This window comes from Parasteatoda tepidariorum, chromosome 8 (genome assembly GCF_982258835.1).
Source record: "Parasteatoda tepidariorum strain Cologne lab strain chromosome 8, Ptep-v5.0, whole genome shotgun sequence".
NCBI lineage: Eukaryota > Metazoa > Arthropoda > Arachnida > Araneae > Theridiidae > Parasteatoda > Parasteatoda tepidariorum.
In genome coordinates, this window is record NC_141762.1 from 81,137,001 (window position 1) to 81,164,289 (window position 27,289).

The window sequence follows — 27,289 nt, forward strand, 5'->3', positions numbered from 1 at the left end:
GCGTTTGCGTTATCTAGCAAGGAAAACCTCGAAGGCCACCCACGGTTAATAAAAAAGCAAGTGAAGTCTAACTAATGATTCGTCTTCCATTTAGGATAGTTTGCGTCAGCACTATGGTTGGTTCGTGTTGGGAGCAAAATTCCTATCAATCAGCCATCGCTGGGATTCGTACCCGGATCACCTCATTGGGAGGAGGTCCAGGTTCTCCTTGTTTTTGTGCCTCCTTAGCTCTTATTACTTTCAATGATTGTAATTTTTATTGCTATTTAATTTAATGCAATATATCAAAAACAATTTTTACCACAAAACTCTCAAAACACTTTTCCAGCTAGATTAAGGTCAATGACTGTGAAAAAAAATTTAAAGTCTCTGACCGTAAAAATAAATGTTTGTTTGCAAAGCTATTCTCAAATCCAGGTCTATCCATAAATTTTATCTCGAAATTGTATGTCCATTGACATTAAATTAACGTTATGCACGTAACAGTTATCGTCTGATCAGTTCCTGGCTAGACGTTGTTAAAGACTGTCAATTTGTTTGTCGAATCAAACCGAACCGTCACACGTGGCAAGTAGAGTAATGATCCCGTCGGTCGAAGATTGACTGAGTTGCGTGTTCGTGATTCTTAGTCACCAATGTCAAGTCAGTGCGAGAGTGCTCTTTAGTACCAGCTTGGTTTGAACACGGAACATTTGTCTCCGCACCCGGATGCTGTGACTCTGCCATTGAAAAAAATATACACCTCTGAATTGAGCATGGAATCTTTATATTATAACCTTATAAATTAAGGATCAACTAACTAAATTTACAGAGGTTCGTCACAATTACGGGTACTAGGCATTTTTGTCGAAGAAGGGAACTGACTGTATAACTCAGGGGTGGCGAACCAATGGCACGCGTGCCATTTATGGCACGCGACACACTATTCCGGGCACGCCACCGATCACAAAGTTCAATATGAAGCGTGTTAACAATTAAAATAAATTCACAGAAAAACAAACAAAATAAACAAACAATTATTAACAAAAAAATTAACAATTAATGCCAACAAAACAATTTATGATCATAAAAACCAAGCTAACAATAAATAACCGGCAAAAAAAAAATTAGCAGTCCTGCTTAACTAACATCTTACAAAATATAAGTTATTTGTCATCTAATCTGCAACAGCAGAAGTCACACTGACATTACTTTAAGTTGAATTACGCTGATAACTGACGCATTGCAAAATGTTTCTTTTTTTTTTCATAGTAAATAAAGAGTTTTGAGTTGATAGTACTTAGTATTATTATTATCCCAATAATCACGAAGTCAAAATTATTTGACGGCACGTCTATGACATCATTAAAGAATTTTTAGAAAAAATGGCACGTTGGTGCATAAAGGTTCGCTACCCCTGGTATAACTTAACAATCAACTCTCGATTTTTACTGAAATTTCTAAAAGCGTACACTTATTTAATTTTGTTTAGAAGTTTAGTTTATTACTTATACATATAAAAAAAACTAAATATATTCAGAATATGGTAATTTGACAAATTAAAATATTTCGTGGCTCTTTTTTAAATGAGCTTAAGGAAGTAACATAGAAATCGGAAGTAACTCATATCCAATATTTCTATGTTGGTAAAAATTATTATACCACTAACCATTACATAAGATTTAAAAATATCATTAAAAAAATTCTAGAATAACTAAATAAACAACTGAATTGTAAATAACATACTGATTTTGTTTACATAATTAAGGAATATACATTTCTCTCTTACAATTAGAATTGACTAAATTGCTTAATAAGGTATGGAAGTGGCAAAAGCTTTCAAATTATTTAATGTTTGCTCCAATAAAACACCATTGTACACATTATTTTTAACTGAAAGTAATGAAATATATCATTTAATTCAATTTTAGTGTCCAGTGGATGAGATCTGTTAAATGAAGCAAACTTTCTAACTTATTGATATTTAATATATCATGATTTAATTTGTAACAAAAATGTAAAATAATAATCATTTATTCATAAAATTAAGATTTTTTTAAAACTTTTAATCTATTTTTTAAAGAAAAATCAATATTTGATGCGTAATGAAACATAATTCTTACGTTTGTAGACTTCATTTTCGTCCTTTGCATTGATAAAAGATACTGCAGCAGCTATTCATATTTGATCAACTATCTTTTAACCTAGAATACGAAACAGTTTCAAATAATTGGCTTAAAAAGTCAGTAAGCTAATCAGTGAAAATAAATAAGTATTCTTCTACCATAATCGTGTAGAAAAGTAATATAACATGCTCTTTTATTTTTTTTTTAAATTTCAGAATAACTTTGTTGGTTAGAAAATTTTGAAAAGTTTCCATTATTTTACTTAGAGCACATAACAACAAATAATAGTTTGAGATCATTGTATAAAAATTTAATCAAAGATGAAATACAAAACATCAAATCAAATATCAAATAATTAAAATTCCCTGATGCCAAAATTTGATTAAAATTAGCAATATTTAATAAATAAATTTTAAATTAGAGTTTACTTAATATCGAAAAGAAAACACTAAGAATATGCCCTCTTACATATTAGTACAGAAGTAATTTAGTGGATGATCCCTTGAAGCACCATTTAAAAATCCTGATGAATGTGTTGAGAATTAGAATTTTTGAATTCTATCATTTTTAAAATTAGATGAAAGAATCGGATGAACTCCACCCTTGAAGAGTTTTAATAAAAATAATAAATAAGCGTATGGCCCTTGCATTGATCAACTTTAAAATTTTATAATGTAATATTTTTGATTGCTTTTATTACAAGACAGAGTTTCCTATGACTTACAGTATAATCCCTAATAGGATGTATTCGTAAAGCTTTATGACTGATTTTATATATAATTATTTGATATCAAATTTAGTAATTTTTTCATTAGTATTTTTATTTAAAATAAAACACGTTAGATCATAAAGAAATTCGAACTTTTGTTCGTAGAGATCGAGGATAAGATCCTGGATAAAAACAAAAATCAAGAGTATTAGTCGAAAAGCTAAAAATCGCGACAATGGCATTTTTTTTATCAGGAATATCAGGACAACAACAAACCATGAATTTATACTTCAAATTTAACCATCTAAAATTAGCCTCATTAAGCCAGAAAATTGTTATTTGGTTTAGATGACTTTTTGCAGTATGAAAAATATACCCCAATATCAAATGATTCTATGATTGAAGTACGCGTATGTCACTCCCTGTTACCCCTTTTTAGCCTAATTTACAAAAAAAAAAAAAGACTTAGTGTATAACTTAATAAAGTACATTGCAAAAAAATGGATTACTCTGAATAACTTTCTATCTAAAAATTATATCTTCACGTTTTTGGACTAATTTTTAACCAAATTTTAATGAGCTCGTATTTGAAAATTTACCGAATTCACTCAAATTTTGTATTTTGTCTTGTAAAATTGTATTCTTAAAAATGACATAAGAAACTGTATACCTTACAATTGAAAATTTTTCCTCTTATGATTCAATAAAATAATAAAAAAATAATATATATTTACTAAAATGCATTTTTTCATGGAATTCTCTTTGGACAGACGATATTTATAATTGTGAGTAAGAATTTTCAAATTTGCTAAAAATGCTCTCGAGATATAGCGAAAAATATTTTCAAAAAATAAAAATTACATTGAAGGGTCCAACTATTGTAATTATATTTCATAGATCACAGCTGCATCTCTATATTTTAATTTTTAGAAAACCGAATCCATTTTTGTGTCTGATTTCGTAACTTAAAAAATGAGTTATTAGTTTTATTTTATAACCATTGTTGAACAGCAAACCCAAATTCGGATGTGCGACTACTAATGTTCAAGTCTGGAGTCTTGTAATTTTGAACCCTATCCATAGTATTGGGAAAAAATTTCCGCCGTGAAGGACTTTTTGATGGAAATAACCCGCACATGCGTTGCATGGAAAGGAAAACCACACAAACATCGGTTAGTCTGACGACATGGGGACTCTAATCCATGATACGACTACTTTAATTTTTGTGTACTGAAGCATTATATAAAAGTTCAAAAAATTTAACTTTAATAAATAAATTTTAAAATCCTCTCTAATCTACTTTTATATTTAAAATTAAAAACCACAATATTTCATCAAAATTATTTATTTAAGTTTACTTTATATTACATAATATATATATATTTTCCCTTCAAAGCGTTGGTATAATAAAAAAGTGCATATTAACGCATATAAAAAATTATTATTGTTTTAAAATATTGAAAAATTTCTGAGACTTAAAACTTTATGTTAAGCTTGATATGAATGCTAAAGTTTGAAAATATTTCTACTTCCAATCTAAATTGCTCTTGAACTACTTTGATAGAGCTTTTTTTCTTTTTGACTTTCTAACCGATTTAAAACTAAATGCGCTTTTTGATTGGAGGAGATGGAAACAAAAACCGACTGATGTACTATCTCAGAAATTCTAAAGATTTTGCTGGAAAATAACACTGAACATTGGACATGAGTCATGTTTTTCTTTTTCTAGCTTTGCAAAACTAAACAAGCGAAAACAGAATAGGCAAAGACATTTTAGAAATTGAATGCCATTCAATTCCTAAAAAAACTACTCGCTTTTCCTTTTATTCCAAAGAATTCGTTACATGATATAGTTTTACTTGTCGACTTTAGTTTCGTTTTTGAAGATTTTATATTTGGTCTTGGCTCGAAGGAAAAGATTTTATAATCTTTTTGGGGGTATATTTGGTCTCTTTACAACATAAAACTACCACGTGATAAAATGAACCTATAGTATGTGAGAATAGAGCAATAATATAAAATTTTATTTAGTACATACGACAATAAAATCTGATCTTTTATACAAACACTTTGAATTGAGTTCTTTCAGATTCCGAAATGTAATACCCAAAAACTAAATCATATAATAAAAATACATTTTTCATTTTTATTCTTTTTGTAAAATGAAGAAAGTTAATAAGCTAATAAATACTTTAAATATATTCCTTAAAATGAGGATTATTTTCACTGCAAAAGTGTGGTATATCACAAAGAAAAAAAAATATCGGTAATATTAACATATTACTGATAATTCATAATTAATAGTTATGCCTTTAAAGGCTAGATAATTTAAGAGACCTAGGCCGCTTCACATAAAAAGACATTTTATTACGTTATATGGAGTATTGAAAACATTATTGGCTGGAGTTTTACATCTATTACATAGTAGGTTTCCCTAGCAGGAATGTTGGGAATTGACCCAGATTTATCTAGATATGAAAAATATTAAAAAAGATCCGCATTTTTGGCTGTCCCGAGATTTTAAAGGGGGGTTCTAAAAAGGAGATGTGGTTGAAAGGATATTATTAACTCAATGAAATGTGGTTGCAAGGATATTCTTAACTCAATGAAACTTCATTCAATTGATATAATTTAGAGAATTTGATTCGCTAAAAGGATAGCGCCATTCTGCCGCTGTGAAGTTTTTGGGACTATCTTAATGCGTACTTCATCTACGACTTATTGCCCATTAACTTCAGAAAATAATCTTTTATCTGGCCTTATCTGGTTTATCTCGACTTTTTATAGCTCCTTGTGAGAGACCGACTTCTACATCTTAAACTGGATAAGAAACATATGTTTTTAAGAAAGACTACTTATGAGGAATTCTATATATATATATATATATATATATATATATATATATATATACATAATATGCCGTAAATAGTTTGTGGGGAGAGTAGTTACAGACCATGTCAACCGTCATCTATGAAAAGGTACCCCGACATAGAGTCGAGTTAACATGTCTTATATACTAGTGAATTGTAGTTGTAATTTTGTAGTGGTAGATACGCTACAGTACTCCCCCACTAGAATTATATCTGTGATAGAATTCGATGAACGAATACCACTAGTTGATTCATTGCTGTTTTTGTGAGAAGCCGGGAGAGCTGTATTAAGATCACCGTATTTTTTGAGTGCTGAATGTGAGAGGTGTATTAACTTCACGGTCGTAGTCGCTCCTATGTTGCCGTTAGCAGTCGAGTAATCACAAGTATGCAAGCCGACGTTGTGTGTGATCGAGACGAGACTCAGTAGCAGCAGTGCGAGGAGGTGGATTTTGTCGCAGTCACAAGTAGCAAGTCAACTGTTCAATCTGGATCACTGATCGAAGTAGGCGTGTTCATATCGAAGTAGGCGTTACTGCCAAGGTAGGCGTGTTCACATCACGTCCGGAGGTCACCAATGTGGGGAGAGTAGTTACAGACCATGTCAACCGTCATCTATGAAAAGGTACCCCGACATAGAGTCGAGTTAAGGTATCCGACTACCTTAAAAACGAGGAATTTCACAAAAAATCACTTTTTTATTTTATTGCTTTATAATAATGCCCAATTTTTCTAGTTTTCAAAACTGCTTTGTTTTTGAATGCACGTCAAGCAGAACTTTAGTTATAGCTATTTTAGTAACAGATGACAGCTGTCTAACTTACCGGAAATTACAAAAATGAAACCGGTAGTAGGTAATAGTTTCGGTTCCATTTCTATTTGTGTGTTTATTTTTCTTAGATATTTAATTTTTAAAAGCTCTTAAACTCTCGGCTAATAATCTGAATTATATTTTAATTAGATTTTACGTTTCGTGGTTACTGTTTGTGGGTAACATGAAAAGTTAGCATATTTTCTGATAGTTTGTTTACATTTGAAGCGTACTTTCTATATCTTGATTTTGATTTGTTTTGAAGAAATTTATTGATTTCTTTCAAAAACATTTGTTATTTACTTTGATAAATTTATTGAGATGGGTAAAGGACGTACTTCTCGATCTAAGAAACGTAAATATTACGGTAATCAACATGCCGACAAAAGCGATGATTTGAGTAAAGTTGATTATACCATTTCTTCAAAATTGTGTAATGCAGATGAATCTATTACTTCAAGCTCTTCAAAATTACCGATTTCTATGGATGTCAATAAAGAATTGATCCTTTTGGATAAAAACAATCTGTGTGGCAATCGAATAATTGATATTGAGATCCTGATGATGATATTAGCTTCATTATGTTGTCCGGTTTGCTATGATAACAAATTGCATTTAGAAGAAAATTCTAGATTTGGGCTATTATAAATATTATAAAAAATATTTTTTACTTCTAATTATTAATAAAAACTATATTTAGACATATATATTAAAGTGTGAAAATACAGTAAGATGGTTGTTTAATAAAAAATTGTTCCAGTGTTAAATGCTTTATAAGTAGTAGACTTTTGATGTTATTCACTAAATACTTTAAAATATCGCTAAATAATACGTTAAAATATCGCTAAATAATACGTTAAAATATCACTACGTTAAATAAAACTAAGAAAATGTGTGAAGGAATGTGCCCCCTATAAAATATAATAACTTCCTACTGACAAACATTCATAGTTTTTAGTAAAAATGTAATAATAAACTTTAACTGTGTTTTTCTCAAAATGAAAATTTTGCTGTTTTTTGTCTACGGAAAACAAGATAACTCAACTAATTATTATAAATTTGTCTTCAAACTTTCAGAGAATGTTTCTTGTATTAGTGGTTATATAACAGACCTCCAGAATTCAGATATCTGTATTATTTTTTGTTTTATGAGATATTTTGCAATAGATAATGTGAAGAAAATGTGAAAAAAAATGGAAAAATGTGCTTAACACTCCATAATTTTTTTTAATTTCATGATATCATTTAAGTTGAGGTTCATAACACTTCAGAGGGTTATACAAAACGGCTCAGAAAGTTTGATAGCTGTATGTACAATAGTTTTTTATGTAGAGTGTTTCCCGTTAATGAGTTATTTTCATTAAAATTATCTAAAAAATACTCTTTAAACAAAAAATTTCCTGTATATTTAAATTTTCTCTATTAAATATGCTTATTTAAATTAATATACAATATAAATTGCAATAAAGTTGTGGAAAATATTTATTTTTCAAAAATTTTGTCCCGAAGGTAGTCGGATACCTTAACATGTCTTATATACTAGTGAATTGTAGTTGTAATTTTGTAGTGGTAGATACGCTACAAGTTAATTATTTTTTCTTCCCTTGATATTTACTTCTCATTTATTCTTGGGTACAATTTGATTATGGATATGATGAATGTCATTTTTTCCTTACCTTACCTATCTTATCACTTATTCTGCTTCAACATGCAACTGTAATAACCTTAATTAATATCAAAACTTGAAATTGTTTGCTTTACATCGGAATTCGAAAGAAGGCACAGAATAAGAAATTTGCTAAATTTATGTGTAAAGATTGAAATAAAATAAGCTTGCAAACATTCAAAAATAAAATAATTCACTTTTGCAGCATTTGACAATTCAAACATAATTCCAGACTTACGAAAGTATGGCTGAGAAATGGACGGACTGTCATATCTGAATCACCAATCAAAAGTTGGTTAATAGCGTCAGGATGACAGAACCAAAAACAGCAAAATAGACACCAAAAAACTCCATGAATTTTGGTCCATGGCTCCAGATGCCGGAGAGGTGTTTAGATCATGTTGCATTGCTGCTCTTTTTTCACCTACAATTAAAATAAAAGAATCTACGTAAAATTCATTTTTTAATTCATTTATAATAATTAGAGGTCATTTAAGTAATTGCTCTATACTAGGTTACGCTTTCTGTCTGTAATTGCCAATAGTAGTGTTTTTTCAAAATTGTCCTTTCATGGTTTTCTTCATAACAAAATTCCATGCTAACGAACAGTACAAAACACTTAAAAACATAAAGTTATGAATTAATTTCTTATTAAGTAGCATAACAAATGTTCATCGGAATCATCTATTACAAGGGATTCTGTTAAGCACGCAGAGTCCAGTTATCCGTCGATTAGGAAAAATACATTTTCAAACTAACATTTCGTCAATCTTTTACAATTTCTTACTTTTTATTTTATTTAATACAAAACCTCTTATATATTACTAATTATGTTCATTAAATATTCCACGTAATTGAGTACAGTCAGAAATGTAATAAAGCTAGAAACCTAACTAGGTAAAGGCCCCTAATGTAAAACAAGAAATATGTAGTATCCCTAAACAACAAACTTAATCAGGTTTTTTTGCTTAATCTTCAAGTAGGAATTACTTTAAAACTAAGTAATACATATTAGGGCATAAATTAGGGCATAAAGTCCAGACACTTAGGGTTCATCATCCGCATACTCCATTTTACAGTAAAATCCATTTATCGTAATATATTATACCCATATTTTTACAGTAATATTAATTTTTTAAGAGCGATTTATTGTTGTTACGGTAATTATTAAAGTAAAAAATACGGTATATCAGAAGTTTTTTTTTTTTTTTTTTTTTTTTTTTTAACTGGAATTTTTTTTCTGTGAAACATTAACCAGAGCCATCATTTGAACAAACAACTTAGTCGTACTCAGAACTATTTTTTGAAAAAAAACCTAAGAAAAGTTTTCAAAAACTATCAATATTGATAAAACTTCTACATATCAATGTTATGTACGTACCTTTGATCGTTATGAATTTTATCATTTTTCTATGCATTTTCATTTTTAAAATGTGACCAAAATTTCCCAGGCTTATATTCATTTCTTCCAATCGATATTTAGAAAACAATAGAATATATTTTTCTTTATCTTTATAAATTTGCTGACAAAAGATCGAAACTAATTAATATCTTAAATGGTCACTGAATCGAGAATAATAACAAACTTTTTTTTTTAAAAAATTAACATCCAATTTTGGATGTCAAATGGTTTTAAAAGTTACTACTCTATCATTTTTTGTACTTAATTGAAATCTCATTTTCTGACAAATGATTGCAAGAAACACCAATTTACAACTTTTTTAAGAACTTTAAAAGATAAACAAGCATAAATAGATAATAAAATAAAAAATATTTTTAATTAATGTAATGTAAAATTATCGCTCAAAATTGGAAATATCTTACAAAAATATTCAATAGTTACAACACATCAAATCAAAAGGAATAAAAGGGAGTTTTATTTCCCAAAGACAGACACTTACCATTCAAAACGTGTACGCTAATACTTGAAGCATCTGCATTTGATGGACAGCAAGTGTAATTACCAGAATCAGCAGGCTGAGCATTTTTGATGAATAGCCTGCTTACAGCGGTATCTTTTCCTGCCTTTTGCACCGTGATTTGTCCACCTGAGGAATCATAGTTGATCATTCGGTCCTGATGGTACCAGAACACAAAAACTGGAGGTTCTGGACTCTGACTAATCAAGCACGTTAGGTTGATTGAACTGCCTGTTTTCACATATAAATCAGGAGCTTCTTTTATGGAGGATTTAGGAACTGAAAGAAAAATACGAAAAATATTTATGCCTATCTCTGAAGGCAATGTAATTGTTGCTAAACTTTTCGCACTAAATATTAATTTTCGTTTATATTTGGTAATAAAGGATTAAAAGTACTTAGATTTCTTCAAATTGATTTATACGCATTAATGGGGAATTATAAAACTATAATAGTGAAACTTAAATATATAGTATATGAGATGTAATATATGATATAATAAATATAAAATTATAATATAAATAATAATATGTATCCAAATATTGAACATAGCGCCATTCAAAGAAGTGCAGAGAAATAATCTGGAAAAAATATCATATTTTATAATTCCTAATTATTTTATTTTATAATCATTTTATTTTATAATAATTTTTATAACTCATAATTAAAGTTATTTAATAATTCATAATTCATTTTATTCATTCTTTATTTAATCTCTGTCAAAAAATGGGAATGGAAAAAAAATATGCAATATTTAAACAATAATTTGTGTTTCTTTTTCATATAGTAATAGCTCTCCGGAAATTCGGGCTTTAAAAATTATGGATCTTATTACTACACATTTAGTGAAAAATACAAAACTAAAAAGTAAATTTAATAGAATGAATAATTTCGATGCAATTCTCTAGAGTATCATGATTTTTTTTTGTCCAATGCCCACCTGGATAATGACCTAGGGCATACAGGAACCTGAAGGGCAGATCTGTTGGCCACTCTTTCAGGGGCACCCTATTAGGTGGGCCAACGTTGCTCCCCCAGTAAGGACAGATAGTAAAGAACATCCATGCCTTGACCGGGACTCGAACTCAGAACCTTTCTGACGTAAGGGCAGTTCCCTAACCCCTACACAGGCCGGTCGACAGAGAATATCATGATAAAAGTAGCGAATTTTACTAGGATCAAAAACATTTACAATTATTATTATGACGTTAAAACTGTTATAATATTAATTTATGTATATTATTAAACCAGATTTGTTTGTTAAATTTATCGAAGTAATTGCTACGGTAAAAATTACAATGGTTTTTGGTGTTCCCATAGAGCTGGAAATACGGTGAATTGCACCATATTCTCGTAGTTTTGACCATACTTTATCTTAGTGAATAAAGTTACTATAAAGTTGAAAAACTTCATTCAAATATCAGAATAGAAATGAAGAAAACTAAAACAATGATGAAAAGTTCAAGAGTGAATTGTTCTATTTTAATATCATAATTCCCATAACAAGGATAAATCTATATTTTTTTATTATTATTTTGGAAAAAAAAATTTTCTATTGAATATTTTTTTTTCATTAGAAATAATTATTGAATATTTATTATCAAGTGCAAGAAACATTTTTTTGTCTTATTGAAATTCCTGTCACTTTTTCGTAATGTAAAAATAACACGTTTTATTCATTATTTTTATTTTCAAACAAATACCCACTTTAAGCAATAGTGAAAAATTGCTGCAAATGTTGTATCGATAATATGTGTCCCTTTTTTACAGGATGATTCAGTGTAGCTGATATGAAGATAGGACACAACATAGGGGTTATAATATTAGAAACTGTATCCTGTTATAAACCCAGTAGAAACAACAATCATATTTTAAATTAGTTTACTAGTTAGAGTTATAAACTAGTTAGATTCTAATAGCGCTTTCCTCGTGTGAATTTGGACCGGTAAATTTTGATCCAAATTATATAAACTTCGTGGTAGTTTATTTTTTAATAATTGCTGTTATAAATTTCGTTCAATTGTATCAAAGTTTATTGATTTGGTTGCTAATTTGCAGAGTTTACCAAATTCGTTTCCAAATTAGAAAATTTGTATAAAACGGTGAATTTTGCTTCATTTGAAGGAAATTTTTATTAATATTAGTAAACTTAAAATTTGGAGAATTTTGTTGAATTATCGGTTCAAAAGCTCACAAAATGTTACAAACTAATCTGAGAACTCCCCAAATGGCGTTAACTGATCCAACAACCCTCATACTTTTGCGTCCTGCATACGTCCTGCATCTCTTTCAAGTTGGCACCCACTGAACTGAATTATTCGGTTAATGAAATCTTAATGATTCAAAAATTTTAACTAAATTAGATCAAATTGATGAGTATGGTTGTTGTGATTGGTGCAACCACAAGTGTACAAGTGTATATTTTTTCGTTGAAAAACCTTAATTTTCATCATATTTGCTCAATATAATTATCAATATCTCATAGTATATTTAAAAAAAATCAATGCTTCTGATTAATGACTTATTTAATTGAGTATATATTCATCAACTCTGTATTTACAGTATAACTTATAACTTGGTATTTTCAGTATTTACATTATTTAAGGGCTTTTTGTTTAAAAAAATTTCTGACTTACTCTTCTATAGTATCTAACGGTTTAATTAAACAGCTACACATAATTTATGTAAATTAAAAGTAATTGCCTAATTCTTTTTGTTTATCTTACGGGAGAAGTAAATTATTTTGAATAATCTTAATCAAATGTGGAAATGTTTCTGTTTATTCTAATACATCTCGAACTAATAAACAATTGTGTATACATAACCGTAGACCACATTCAGATTTGGCAAGGGAGTAATAAAACAGTTCTCGGTAAGAAAATTTAATAAGGAAGCCTTTGAAATGTTAATTTGATTCCAGGCAGAGTTGGAAAGATAATTTATTTTCTGAATGTTTTGAGATTCCAGAAATAATTGGATTGTATTTTATTTTGAATAAAACTCCTTGGTAAATTTCTCGGTAAATAAAAACTAAATTACATTAAAAAAGCCAAATGTTCACTTTAAATTAGTAAAAACAATGTTTCAAATTTTACGAAATGTATTTATTTTGAAATAAATTTTAAGTTTTTGTAAAAGGCGGAACAAAATAGCTCCATAACTTAGCTCCAAAAAACGTGATTTAATTTCTACCCGTCACCATTTTTCTTTATACACTATATTCAAATATATTTATTTACAACCTGCTTTCAAATAGAAAATGGAATTTATTTTGTGGTTGCAAAAGAAAATTGATTTAAAAATAAATCCCTTTTGAATTCAAAAGAAGTTTGCAACGGAGCAAGTATGAAGAAGAAATATATAACAGAGGTGCCTCATTCATACGTGATGAACCTTAAAGCTGTCAGCAACGTGTTCAGAATGATATTCTTTTCCATATTAAAATAAAATTTTCTATCTTCGATTTATATTTCATTTTTTTTATGAAAAAGATCAAACTATCTCAAAAGTTTTTACCAGATATTTTAAAGCAAAAAACGTTTTCAATACAATAAAAGGTTTAATATTTTGTCAAAAATTTTGAAATATATTGTACCTTAATACCTCGTTCACTCAATCTCAAATTGGTCTCAAACTCAACTGAATTATCATGTTAATGCAATCAAACTTGAACGAAAACATGTTTAAATTTAAAACTACATGAAGGTTGCAGTAATTTTTTTATAGAATACGGTTCAACTTAACAATTTTTCTAAATTTGAAACCAACCAAAAAGAGAATATTTCCTATATTGTTTAGCTTTATCTTTGTTTGAGCTTAGGAAGCAAATTTTCCTTCGATTTTAATAATATTAAACATTAAAACCTGCATCCATAAATGGCGAAATCCGCATATTAATTGTTTATTGAAACCGGTTTTAATTCCATCCTGAACCAAATACTGATTTATACAATGCTATGCTTAAAATTTAACAGAAATAAGGTTCTGTTTTACCCATTTTAAAAATTGCAGTAATTTTGCATCGTATAATGGTTCAAAGTATAAATATTATTCTTCAAATTAATGCCTATTTTACAGAAAGAATATAATCATTGTCATCAAAAGAGAAATATCACAATAATGTTTAGCATAATTAAAATAAAGCTTTGCTTAAACTTTATTAAAAAGGATGGTTCAGTTTTACTCATTATAAGATTCCAATAAATTTGCATAGTATAATGGTTTAAATTGTCGATATTATTGTTCAACTTCATACCAATTTTACAGTGAGAATATAAGCATATTGATCAAAAAGATGTAATAATGTTTAGCAAACTGAAAATTATTCTTTGCTTGATCTTAATGGCACGTAATATGATTTATCAGAATTATGTTTGTGTAAAGAATTAAAATTACTTAAATTTACAGTTAAGAAAGAAAATTTATTACAATAACTGCTGATTAATGCATATAATATTATAATTTATTCAAACACGTTTTGATTGCTCCATGATTAAGCGATATTTGATAATTCGGTGTTACGGTTAAATTTTGACGGAGACATGCATCTATTAAACACCTTATAATTCTTACAACAAGCTTGAACCGCATTGCAGTTTACATTTATGCAGATTTTTCTGATCGTGTATAATTTCATGAACACTAAACAAATTAATGAATTTGCAATAATATTTAGCAAACTTAATATAAATATTTATTTGATATTTAGATCACACGAATTGTTATTATTACGCATATGAAAACTGTGAATATATGTTAAAATACTTTTTAAAATCTTTCAATAATTTTAAAGTAAATTTTAAGTGTACTAAGTCAGCTTAAACCTTAAAAATAAGAAAGTAAATTTTGACAGTATATTTAAATATTGCAGAAGCTTTATTTATTTACATGGATACCAACAGTTTTATCCAAAAAAAAGTATTCAAAGTGACAGTTCATATCTGATCAAGACAGGAAAAGTATTTCTGAATGACCGTATCTAATGTATATATATATTTTTTTGTCAAGGAGTAAAAGAAGATGCACTTTAGGGGATGATAAATTATTTAAATAAAGTCAAAGCAAATGCGTAATTGAAATTTAACGAATCACTAACGAGGAAAGTGCAAATGAAAACATGATTAACTGAAGAAAAATAATGAGTTGATAAATGATTATTGTTAACAGCTCCACATTTAGTCAGACAATCAAACTGGTTTCATATCTTCCGTTTCTTATTCTACGCTGATTCAAAATATTTCGGCAGAATTTTCGGCTGATTTCATTAAAGAAAAATTTATGTTTTTAAACACAATTATATCCCTGAGCCAATAACTATTTAGTTTTGAAAAACAGAAATTAATTAAAAAAGAAATTTAACTGCATGGAGAAACAGGTTTAGATAAACTAACCGTACTTTGTGATTATGACATTTCTAGAAAAAAAATTTTTATAGACAACAATGAATAGCCAACTAATATTATTAAGTTCTATGTAAAACCATTGAATATATTGTAAGTTATTATTAATAAATTTACTAAGAACTTCTTTGTTAATTTATATATTTAACATGGACAAATTGATTTAAACCAATCCGTGGCAAAAAATCTGTACAAAACAGGTAATGTTTCTCCTTCTCTTTGTAATAAATGTTATTCTTTTAAAATCATTAAAATTGTATAATTAAGTATCAAACTTATTAGTTATAAACTTTAAATTATCCAGTATAATATTATTACTTTGGGCACATCCATTTTCGTTCTAATCCTTGATAACTAACAAATCAAATGAGCTTCAGTACTGCAGTAAGAATGCGCTAAAAAATCCCTCTATATAAGCTTCTAACTCAATTTGTGTTTTTGTTTTCATGTTTTGTACTCTGGCTATCCTATTTCGAAAATATTTTAAATCGTTCTTGAAAAATTCTGGTACGTGTAAGTTCAGTTTAATTCACTACTCGTTTTATAGATTTCGTTTTGCGTTTTGTTCTGTAATTTTTTTACATTTGCTATTCTGTTTTTTGCTTGATATATATTTTACTTAACGGGTTCTATTTTAGCTTACATTTTTTAGTGCTCCTTACACTATGGTATTGATACATATTGTTTTTCTACATTGATATAATATTAGAAAGCACTCTTTTTTGCGGATATAATCGTGTGAGCTGATGAAGAGGTTACATCTTTTCATTATTTTGTTTTCAGACTTTTTAATATAGATTTAAAATTTAAAAAAAAATATTTTTTTCTTAAATGTTACTTTCTTAAATATTTTTTAAAAATATTTTATTTTAAAATTTTTTCTTCTTCTCGTTTCCTTAATCTTTATTATTATCCATATTTCCTTGATATTCTTGACATTTACTCAAGAATAAAAATATAATTATAACATTAAAATTCATATTTATCAATTAAAAGTAATTAGTTAAATTGAATAAATAACTCCATTATAATTATTTACAGCATTTTAAAATGTTTACATTTAGAGTGCTTTAAAATAATTTGATGATCAATTTTAAATTATTTTTTAAATGCGTAAACATTATATGAATTGAAATACATATAATGTATATAAAATGTTGCGACACTCGTATCTTTCCTAAACTATGTACTAGATTTAATATTTTTAATACATCGTATATTAATGCACTGGATTTAATAATATATTTTATTAGCAAATAGTTCGTTTATTAATAATTTTTTCCTTAAGCTCATAACTATTCAATTTCGATAGAGAGAAAATAAATATTCAAATGGATTAAACTGCAAAAAAAAATTTTTTATTCAATTTTGATTAATTTTAACAAGAAATATGCAATAATGTAATAAAATAGTTTCAAAATATATTTCTTTTAAAAATTTAACAAGTAAAATCAAAGCTTATTTAATAGGATCTTCTCCTATCTTCTTATTAATAAAATATTCTACCTTCTTAAATAATTTTTTTCTCTTTATATAATTCATATAATCAAAAAATGTATGAGTAGAATTAAGAGAATATGTAGTAATGTTTATTTCTCGGAAAAGCAAATAGACAAACTCTTTATAAAAACAATAGATGTAATTAAGTAACTAATGTAATTAAGTTCTATATAAAATCATCGAGTTAATTGTATGTTATTATTAATAAATTTACTAAAAACTTCTTTGTTATTCTATTATTCTGATGTGCAATTCCAATTCCGGAAAATCAGTGGCTAAAAATGTGAGCAAAACGGACAAATCATGTTTCTCTTTTTTTAAATTAACGTTAATTTTCTAAAATCATCAAAATGGTTTAATTAAATATCAACCTTATTAGTTATAAACTTTTAAATTATCCAGTGTACATTGCGCACACCCATTTTTGCACCAATCTAAGATAACTAACAAATCAAACACGCTTCAGTTCTGCAGCAAGAACGCGACATAAAAGATTCCTTTATTTACACTTTTGTTTCCATGTTTTGTAGCCTGGCAATTTTATTACGAAAATACTTTAAATCATTCCTGAAAGAATCCGGTATGTGTAAGTTCATTTGAATTCACTAGTCACTTTATAGATTTCGATTTGTGTTTTGTTCTGTATTTTCTGTTTTTTGCTTCATATGTTTTATTTCGTGCATGTTTTTTACTTAATATGTTCCATTTTCATTTTCATTTTTTTTAGTGCTCCACACACTATTATATTGATATATTTTTTTTGGCTATATTGATACAATATTAGAGAGCACTCCTTTTAGTATATATATATATATATATATATATATATATATATATATATATATATATATATATATATATATATATATATATATATATATATATATATATATATATATATATATATATATATACTTAGAGGATAAAAAGTTTTTAAGGCTAAGGAAATATAAACTTTTAAGGAAAAATTTTTTTGTGTGCTTCAGCATAGCCAAATATATTTATGACACGAGAAAGTCTCCTGAAATGTTAAAATCTATCTTTCAATGTTTTATTAGCAAAAGATCTGTAGAAATAATTAAAAGCAACATTTAATCTTAATAACTTAAATAGTATTTCAATATTAATTATGAATTAAAAAATTAGGATATTTAATATGTTAAAATGTATTAAAAAGCTTATTTTTTTATTACAATTCCTTGAAAGTAATCGTTAATATATTCTAAGTTCGAAATAAAAGAATAAATATCTAGTATAAATAATATATCTAGTATAAATATCTAGTAAAAGAATAAATATCTAATATAATTATTCAGATTTAACACATGAAACATAGCATAGGTCTTAATTTTCTTCAAAATAAAAATATGACTGAATTTAAGTTATGAACAGAAAAAAAATATATGAATTTTAATATAAAAGTAAAACTTCTTTAGACATATTGTAACTAAAATTTTTAAAAATAACTTTAAGGCAAATTTATTTTATTAAATCGGGTAACTGTTGTTCTTTTTCCTATCAAATAATCTTAGTATTATAGCTAGTGTACTTAACATAACTAATAGTTTAGTTTAAGTGCGTTTCTCACCTAGTACAGTTAAAGTTACAAAGAAGCTTATCAGAGGATGAGTGTTCACTTGACACTCATAAAGTCCTTCATCCGCCAGCTGCGCCAATTTTATTTGTAGCATCCAATCATCCGAACGATCCATATTCACTGCGACAAACCTATCATCAGCAGTATATGTTTGCAAGGCCACTGTCAATACATGAAAATCTCTTCTTCGTATCCATGTTACCTTAAAAAGATATTTAATTTTGAATTTTCAGTTCAATTGTATTCATATACATATTTTAGTGTAATATAATGAAATTATAACTTTCAAATTCAATAAATAATATCATTTAATAATGATTAAATTAATTACGTGTTACTAACACTTTCAATATAATTATTATCTTTTTAATATAACTGTATTATTTTCAAATTTTCCAATAGATTTTACGAGTCTTAAAAAAGCAGATATTTTTTTTCTATCGATGACTATTGGACGAAAGATAATGAGCAAGGCTTTAATCTGTTGGAAAATTTGCTAAATACTTTGGTTTTCTGCAAATACTAACTCTACAAAATTAATTATAACATTAATTTTATCATAAATGATACACATATTAGAAATACCATAAGAAAAATTTCCCAAATTTCTAATACATTACAAATATGTATATGGGTCATTCTCACAAAAACAGTCATTTTCATGTCCCCAGTATATTTTATGTTTGTTTTACAGCTTACGAAAAAAAAAAATTCAGGGAAAGTGTCCTTCAGAATGCAAGCTAACAAAAGAATAAAAATAAAATTATCAATTTTTATTTTTTATTTATTTTAGGTAATTAAAATATACCAATATGTCATTCCCTCACTTGTCCCCACTGCTGATTTAAAAAAAGAAAAAAATTGTTTCTGAAATAAAAAAAAATTCTTTACAAATTCGTGTTTTTTATTTCAGAATACTAAAATATAGAATTCAGAAAATCAATTATAAATTTAATTTCTGATAAAAATATTAACACAGCACTATTTTAAACTTTGTCCCCAGTGTTTCGCGTCATTCCCTCACAACAATGTTCTTATGACCTGCAATCTTCTTAGAATAAAAATATTTTAATAAAAACTTCAGAAGTTAACAACTGGCATCATAGAACAAAATTGCAGTATATTTCCATCTTCAACTTAAAGAAGCTTTGCTGTGGAATAAATTTGAATGAATCAAACCAGGTAAAATTTTTTACATTTGTCATTCCCTCATGTCATTTTTTAGAGTAAAATAAAATACAACTTCATCGAGAAAGTGGATAATTATATGTTGCTTTCTTGTATGAATATAATTGTATGTGATTGACTTCAGAAATTAATTAGGCCTAACCGTTATTTTTCAATTTCATTGAATTCGTCATTCCCTCACTAGTGTATAAAGTGAGGGAATGACGCTAATGTGAGGGAATGATTCAAGATGAGTATATTATTAATTTTTTTTTGTTCAATCGTGCTTTCCAATTTTATTTCCCAAACCTGTAAAAACTATTAAATATATAAGACTAAATTATAATAAATATTAGATATACTTAGTATGCTATCATTTTCAAACTTTAGGTAGATGTAACTTGGATAAAAACATGTATTAAAATAAAATATCATTCCCTTACTATTAGTGTCATTCCCTCACTTTTTAAATAGTGAAAAAAATTAATTTACTTATTAATTAATTTGAAAAATAAATTTAAAAAGTAATAAATTAATTTATTAAATTAATTAATTTATTTATTAAATTAATTTATTTATTTATTAAATTAATTAATTAATTATTATTATAAATTAATTAATTATAAATTAATTATTTAAAAAATTAATTAATTTAAATATTAAGTATAATTTATAGGATATATACTTTCTTTATAATGCCATTACATATTTCTATTAATATAAAAAGTTTCAGAGCTTTTTATTCACTTTACTTTTTTGGGATTTTATGAACTGAAAAATGACAGTTTTCGTGAGAATGACCCATATATTAGATGAAAAATTCTAATAATGAATATCTCAACACTATACCCACTATGTATCAATTAGCTAAGTTTCATCCGAGAGGAGCAGTGCAAGCAAGTAAGACAAATTTCCAGCACTTAGTTCAACATAAACATATTCACAATCCTCCAATGGTATTTATTATGCGTAGGTTGCTGTTGGCTTGACTGAATAGAAATTTCACTCTCTAAGCTTTTAAACTTATATTTATGATATTAACCATAGTATCAATAGTTAAATAATGTTCATCTTTACTAAAGTGTTGAGACATTTGGAAAGTTGGTACAATATATGTACACTTCTTTTTTTTATAAAATTAATATAGTCATATACGGTGCAAATTAAAGAAATACCATAATCAACAATTTCTCAAACATACATCAAAGTCGCACGAAATATAGGCAAAGAATAATATTCACATTAATTTAATTTATTAAATAAAAGGCAAATTCTGAAGTCGAGAATATTTTAACACGAAGGCAAATCTATAGCAATATAGCAAAGTTTCATCCGAGCTGAAACATATTGGCAATGGCCTTTTACTATCGAAAGGTTGCGCGTATAACAATTTAGTTTGTTTGATTGGCCCTCTTAACGATCAAACAAACTAAATAGTTATACGAGCCCCTCTTAACGTAAAAAAAAAAATCGATTCAGAGAATTTATTATTAGTTTCAAAATTCAAATTTCGTTCATCTTTATTGAAGTTTTAAGATACTTGGATCGGCGAAAACAATCTATTTAGTCTGCCTTATTCGTGAAATTAATATTACCATATATCAGGGGTGGCCAACCTGCGGCTCGCGAGCCACATGCTGCTCTTTGATGGATTATTTGCGGCTCTCGATAAATGTACCTGAGTTCCCTTTAAATTTTTGTACTATTATATTTTAAAAAATTATTATCGCTCCGTATGTTCCGAATTTTGGAAATTTGTACCAGAATCGAAGTATCCTGAATTAAAAAAGGCTGCTTGTCGAATTATTTCAATATACGGAACAACGTACTTACGTGAATTATTTTATTCCCCTTTAAAATTCGTGAAATCCAAACACCGATCAGTCTTAACTAAACAGCATGTCAAAGAATTACTGAGAAGTGCTTTTACCAATTATTCACCAAATTTTAAAGAATTATCAAGAGAAGTAAAATAAATGTTTAATTTTTAATATTTAAACTCAATATACATATTTTGAACTTTTATTTATATGTTTTCAATAAATATAATTTCTGTGAAAAAATTTTAATACCTTTTAAATACGTATTTAATTGCGGCTCGCGAAAAATTTCAAATTTTGAAAAATGGCTCGACTATTAAGGATCTTGGCCACCCCTGCCATATATGATGCAGATGAAAAAATGCCGTAACCAACAATTTGACAACAATGTATCTCAGTCACATAGAACTGAATACCCAAAATAAAATTCATTTTCATGTCATTGATTAAATGAAGAAAAAAATCCCTGAAGCGGAGGACATCTAAACACAATGAAAAATCTGCAGCAATTAGCAATATATTACAATTAGCAATAAATTAGAAATATATTGACAGATAAACAATTGCCCTTTATTATCAAAGCATTGCTTGTGTAACTATTTAAGTGGCTTAGTTGAATTACGAATTCCACGTTCTCCACAGATAAAAACTTATGGATTTAGAGAAATTAACATTAGTTTAAATATCCAATTTATGTTAATCTTTATTGAAGTTTTAAGATACTTTCATCGGCAGTACAAACTGTTTATTTTACCTAAATTTTAAAACGAATATAAGCATATAGGATGCAAATAAAAAATGCCGTAACCAACAGTTTAACAAAAATGTATCCCAGTCACATAGAACTGAAGACACAAAGTAACATTCATTTTCATCTCATTGATTAAATGAAAAAAAATCCCTGAAGCGGAGAATATCTCAACACAATGACAAATCTGCAGCAATTAGCAAAGTTTCATCGGAGCGGAACGCTGCATACAAAACTCGAGACTTGACATATTCGCAGCACTTAGTTCGACAAAATATATTGACAGTCATCCAGCGGCCTTTTATTATCGAAGCGTTGCGCGAGTAACTATTTAGTTGGCTTGACTAAAATAAAAATTTCACGCTCTAAACTAATAAATGACCCTCTTTGGCTGTGCTCCGTGGGTTTTATTACGTGGCTGGGAAGACAGATATTCTTGCTTCCAAAATCCAATCGACGCCCCTGATACTCGTGACATTAATCCTGGGCCCTCTTGTGACATTCTCTTTCTCTGTCCTCTCCACCATCTTGAAACTTTTTTTTTTTATTACGTTTCGAGTTCCTCGCAAAAGTCAATTGTATTTTTCATTTCTACTTTAAGAATCATTGCTTTGAATTTTTTTTATTTTTATTTTTAACTTTGAGAATATTAATAGAAATTTATTTTGTGTATGTACTTCTTAAATGTTTTATTATTTAGCAAAAGTAGTTACTTTTATTTTAACCATAACTTCGTGACAATAATAATATTTTATTTTAACCATTTGTAAGAAGCGACACTGTTACTCCTTTAATTTAGTTTTGTGTTCAAAATACCAAAAAAAAAAAAGAACTTTAACAATAATATGTTTTGTCCTCCTTTTTTCGTAGTAAATACTATTTTAAATTGGAATAGAGACATTACGCATTCCTGTTACAATATGTGCTTTAATTTTTTATCTGGGAAAACTATTCGAGCTTTTTCATTAAAGAATCATTTTACCACCATTTCAAATTTAATCTGTCAATTAATCTGTCTGCTTCAAATTTATGCTTCAAATTTAATACAATTTATATGAATTGAGGCCAGTCCTAATGTAAAAAATTACGTGTCCTTACAAAAGGAAAATTTCAAAATTTAAAATAAGATATCATAACAACATCGTACTACATCTTGATTTAAAATTAGAAAACCTAAATGTATTGAACCATTTTATCTTGCGATTAAATTTATTACCTAATGCTTGGCGGACAGAACTTGCCTATCTAGTTATAAAAAAATAACACATTTTTTCTCGTCAATGAAATTTTCACATCAATATAAATCCATGAAATACTGATTTCGTTATAATCAAAACAGTTGTTTAATACTGTTGTATAGAGGTGGGTCTTTAGAATGAATGAATAAAGATGGAATGATAAATCTCAGTTTTAACACTGAAAGGAATATTCACCGAAATAATAAAATTGCTAAACATGCTATATTTACTGAATAAAAAAAAATAAACATTCTCAATGTTTTCTACATTTATTTCGATATAATAAACGTATGTGTTTTGCGTATACAGCGAGAAAAAAATTTACATTTTGAATTACTTTTGATAAAATTATCGTATCAGCATTAACACTAGAAGTCCGTTGGGGACAGTTTGATCTTTTTTTCCCAGTTTTTACGTTATTTTTGAATATACGCGCAAGCTTTGAAGTTCATTTTTTCGTTACTTTTTATAAATTGTTTCTACGCATATTAGATAAAAATTTAATGCCTTTCTTTTGATTAGTAAAATAAATAATTATGGAAATACCTAAAAGAGCTAAAAAGGGACATTTTGACCCTTGTAAGAAAAACGTTTATTTCATGTCTGTTTTTGGATAGATTTAAGTCTGTTTTGATATTACAGAACTGCAAACATTATGAAGATGAATAAAACAGAAATTAGAGAATACAGTGTTTAAAAAAAAATTAAGCGGGAACAGTTTTCGTGAAATTCAATGGGATTTTAGATTCGATTACCGATGTAGCTCAGTTGAGTTTCAGTTTCGTTTTTGCGTCTGAAAAAAGTACGATAGTACGAAATGCGAAGTAAGCTTATCAGACTAAATGCTTAAATGTAGGAGGTGAAAATTGCAGGTGTCTTGCATTTCGTTACAACGCTTATGATATTGCTTTTCTCAATGCTCGAATTGTTTATAATAAACCCTTCTACCATCGCAATTTACTAATTGTGAATTCACTCTTGTGCTGGTTGAAAAACTACAAATTAGTCGCATAGGATTGCTCCTAACAGATAAAATTCAGTTTCTTAATTATAAAAAATATTTATCGTAACATCGCAAGGCACAGAATAAAAGGAATACTAAATATAAGAATTACCGGAAAATTTTTTTCGATGTTTTATTGTCCCTTTCAATTCCCGCGGATGTGCAGTATACGCTTACGCTAAAGCCTAAATAAGGATGAAACTTAACTTTTCAAAACATATTGAGCGCTAATGAGTATTATTTGCATTTTTACCTTTTATATTCATATTACTTGCAATTTTTTTCAAAAAAATAATAATCTATAATTCAATATTATATTATATTTTAATATTGTCATTGAGTTAGCCATAAAGAAAAACGAAAATAAATCTTTTAATTTCTAAATATATATTGTACTTTGAACAATATGAATCCTTTAAAAAATCACGAACTGTTAAAAATCAACTATTTCTTACGAGGGTCAAATTGACCCGAAATGGCGGTTTCAATTAAGTCCAAAATCCGGGTGTTCTAGTGTTAACTAGAATTAAATATTAATAGTTCGTGTGATTTAACTTAAATATGCTAATTAGTGCAGACAATAATTTAAGTAATAGAATCGGACATAAAAACATACTATTTTCTGAATAAGCATAGAATTCTTGAAAGTTAAAATATGGGCATGTTTATTTAAGCATCGCTTTGAAGAAAAAGAACATATAGTAATATAATATTAAGTAAGCTTAAATAAATTATTTTTATGGAAATATTGTACTTTTCAATTTTTAATGTAAATAAGGTTTGGACAAGAAAACAATTGTTATATTTTTTGAATTAATTATTTATTTATTCTGTAAGCTTTTAAATTTTTATGCAACGGTGCAGCATTCCAAAAAAGAAAACAAAACGTGGACTACTCTCAGAAAAATTTTTGATTTAATGATCGCATCTTGACGTACTAGAACTCACCGAATAAGCATCAGATTCTTGAACATTAAAATACTGGGTTAAGAGAAAGCATTTATCATCTGCATGTTTGTCATAAGGTCTTGTATATTTATTATTAGGACCTTTGAGTACGTGAACGTAGATCTAAAGTTAAAAGAGTGTTGGTTTTTTTTTTCTAATCTGTGCATATTCACAGTGCAATACGATTTAGCGTAAAATTTAAATAATTTGAAAACAAATTTAAGAAAAAATACATTGTTTTTCTTCAATTAAGTTTTGAAATGATCAAAGACGTGCTTATGATTTAGAAAAACAGCTTTAGAACATTTGGAATGATTGCTAATAAATATGTATTCATTCAATTGTGTACCTTAAGAAGTTTTAAACTGCACTTGAAATTGTCATATTATGTCTCTTAATTGTTGGAAATTAAGTTATCACAATTTTACTTCGATATAGTAGCACCTTGGGCAATTTATTGTATTTTGTCTGTTCTCTACATTTATTTAAAATGCTTAGTAGTGTAAAATATTTTTTGAAGCTTTGAGCAATCATTCGATTTCTTGATTGTGTTGTCAGCTTTTCAATAAACTGGAAAAAAAAAAGAATATTTCATTACCTTATAAACTCCCAAGTGATATTAAATATCTTCTATTAAAAAGGGGCTTCATCAACTGAAATGAATGACCCAAAGCACACAAAAGGATGAAAAGAAAGAAGAAATGAAAAATATGCCACGGAAGAATGGATTGGAAGAAAGAAAATGAAAAAAAAAGAGATCAATAATTGCTTGTGACGTCACAGCGATCTATGCTACTCAATTGGCTGTCTTTTATGCCCAGTTTGCAGACCCTTCTAAAATATGTCATTTGGTGTCATTGAAAATTTTGCTTCATGAATTAACTAGTAATTAGCATCATAGCATCTCCTGTAGCGAAATTTTGAAATATTAAGTTTAAAATTTTTTTTGTGTATGTGGAAGCCTAAAATAGTGTTATTGAGAGGCGTAAAATAAAATTTTATGCTTGTGAAGTGTGGTGCATAGGGGGGGGGGGGAGTAAAAACCACCGGCTAGCTAACTTTTTACTGTAAACAACATGACTATAGTTAGCACTCAGCACATTCACAAACATAACATACAAAACATTGGGCACCTCTTTGTGAAGTGTGGTGGATAAGGGGGAATAAAAACAACAGGCAAGCTTACTTTTTATTTTATTATAAACAACATGACTATAGTTAGCACTCAGCACATTCACAAACATAACATATATAACAAACATGAAGAAGAAAAAAATAAGGAGCTCTGCATGGCAGGCTTTCTACCGTTCGTTCACACTCTCTGAGTTTTTTTTTTTTCTTTTTTTTTTCTAGATTTTTGCTAGAGGGTTTTGCTAGTTCGAGTTTCTCGACATGCTATATTTTTCTCTTGGAATAGCGAAGAGACATTTTAAAAAATTACTTTTATTTATCAGTGCTTAATTATTTTACGAAAGGATTAATTATTGCATGCATTCTAAGTTGATGTGGATATCGAAGTACCATTTAAATAAAAATAAAATATGCAAGGGAAGGAAAACTCTAGATAATAATACACTTAACAAGTATTTAATAGTATAATAGCAGGAAGAAAAGATATAAATGCTTAAACGAATATCATGTTTTAAGCTTTTGTTGGTATTAAAATGTTTTAGAATTAGAATTGAATAAATGTTACAGAATAAAATTGAAATGAATTGAATTTAAATAAGAAGTTATCAAAAAAATTATAACAAGTTAATAATAAGTTATCAAAAAAATTATAACAAGT

General features: G+C 27.6%; 1 protein-coding gene across 1 annotated transcript in view; it reads right to left on the reverse strand.

Moving 5' to 3' along the window:
• Positions 1 to 27,289, reverse strand: part of LOC107444985 (zwei Ig domain protein zig-8) — a 210,158-nt gene that overhangs the window by 3,704 nt on the left and 179,165 nt on the right. Inside the window, exons 3-6 of the mRNA XM_016059279.4 lie at positions 18,568 to 18,778; positions 10,063 to 10,359; positions 8,400 to 8,585; positions 2,103 to 2,183 (exon numbers count right to left, since the gene is read on the reverse strand). Of these exons, the coding sequence (XP_015914765.1) occupies positions 8,467 to 8,585; positions 10,063 to 10,359; positions 18,568 to 18,778 (627 nt within the window). The 3' untranslated portion in view covers positions 2,103 to 2,183; positions 8,400 to 8,466. The remainder of the gene's footprint in view (positions 1 to 2,102; positions 2,184 to 8,399; positions 8,586 to 10,062; positions 10,360 to 18,567; positions 18,779 to 27,289) is intronic.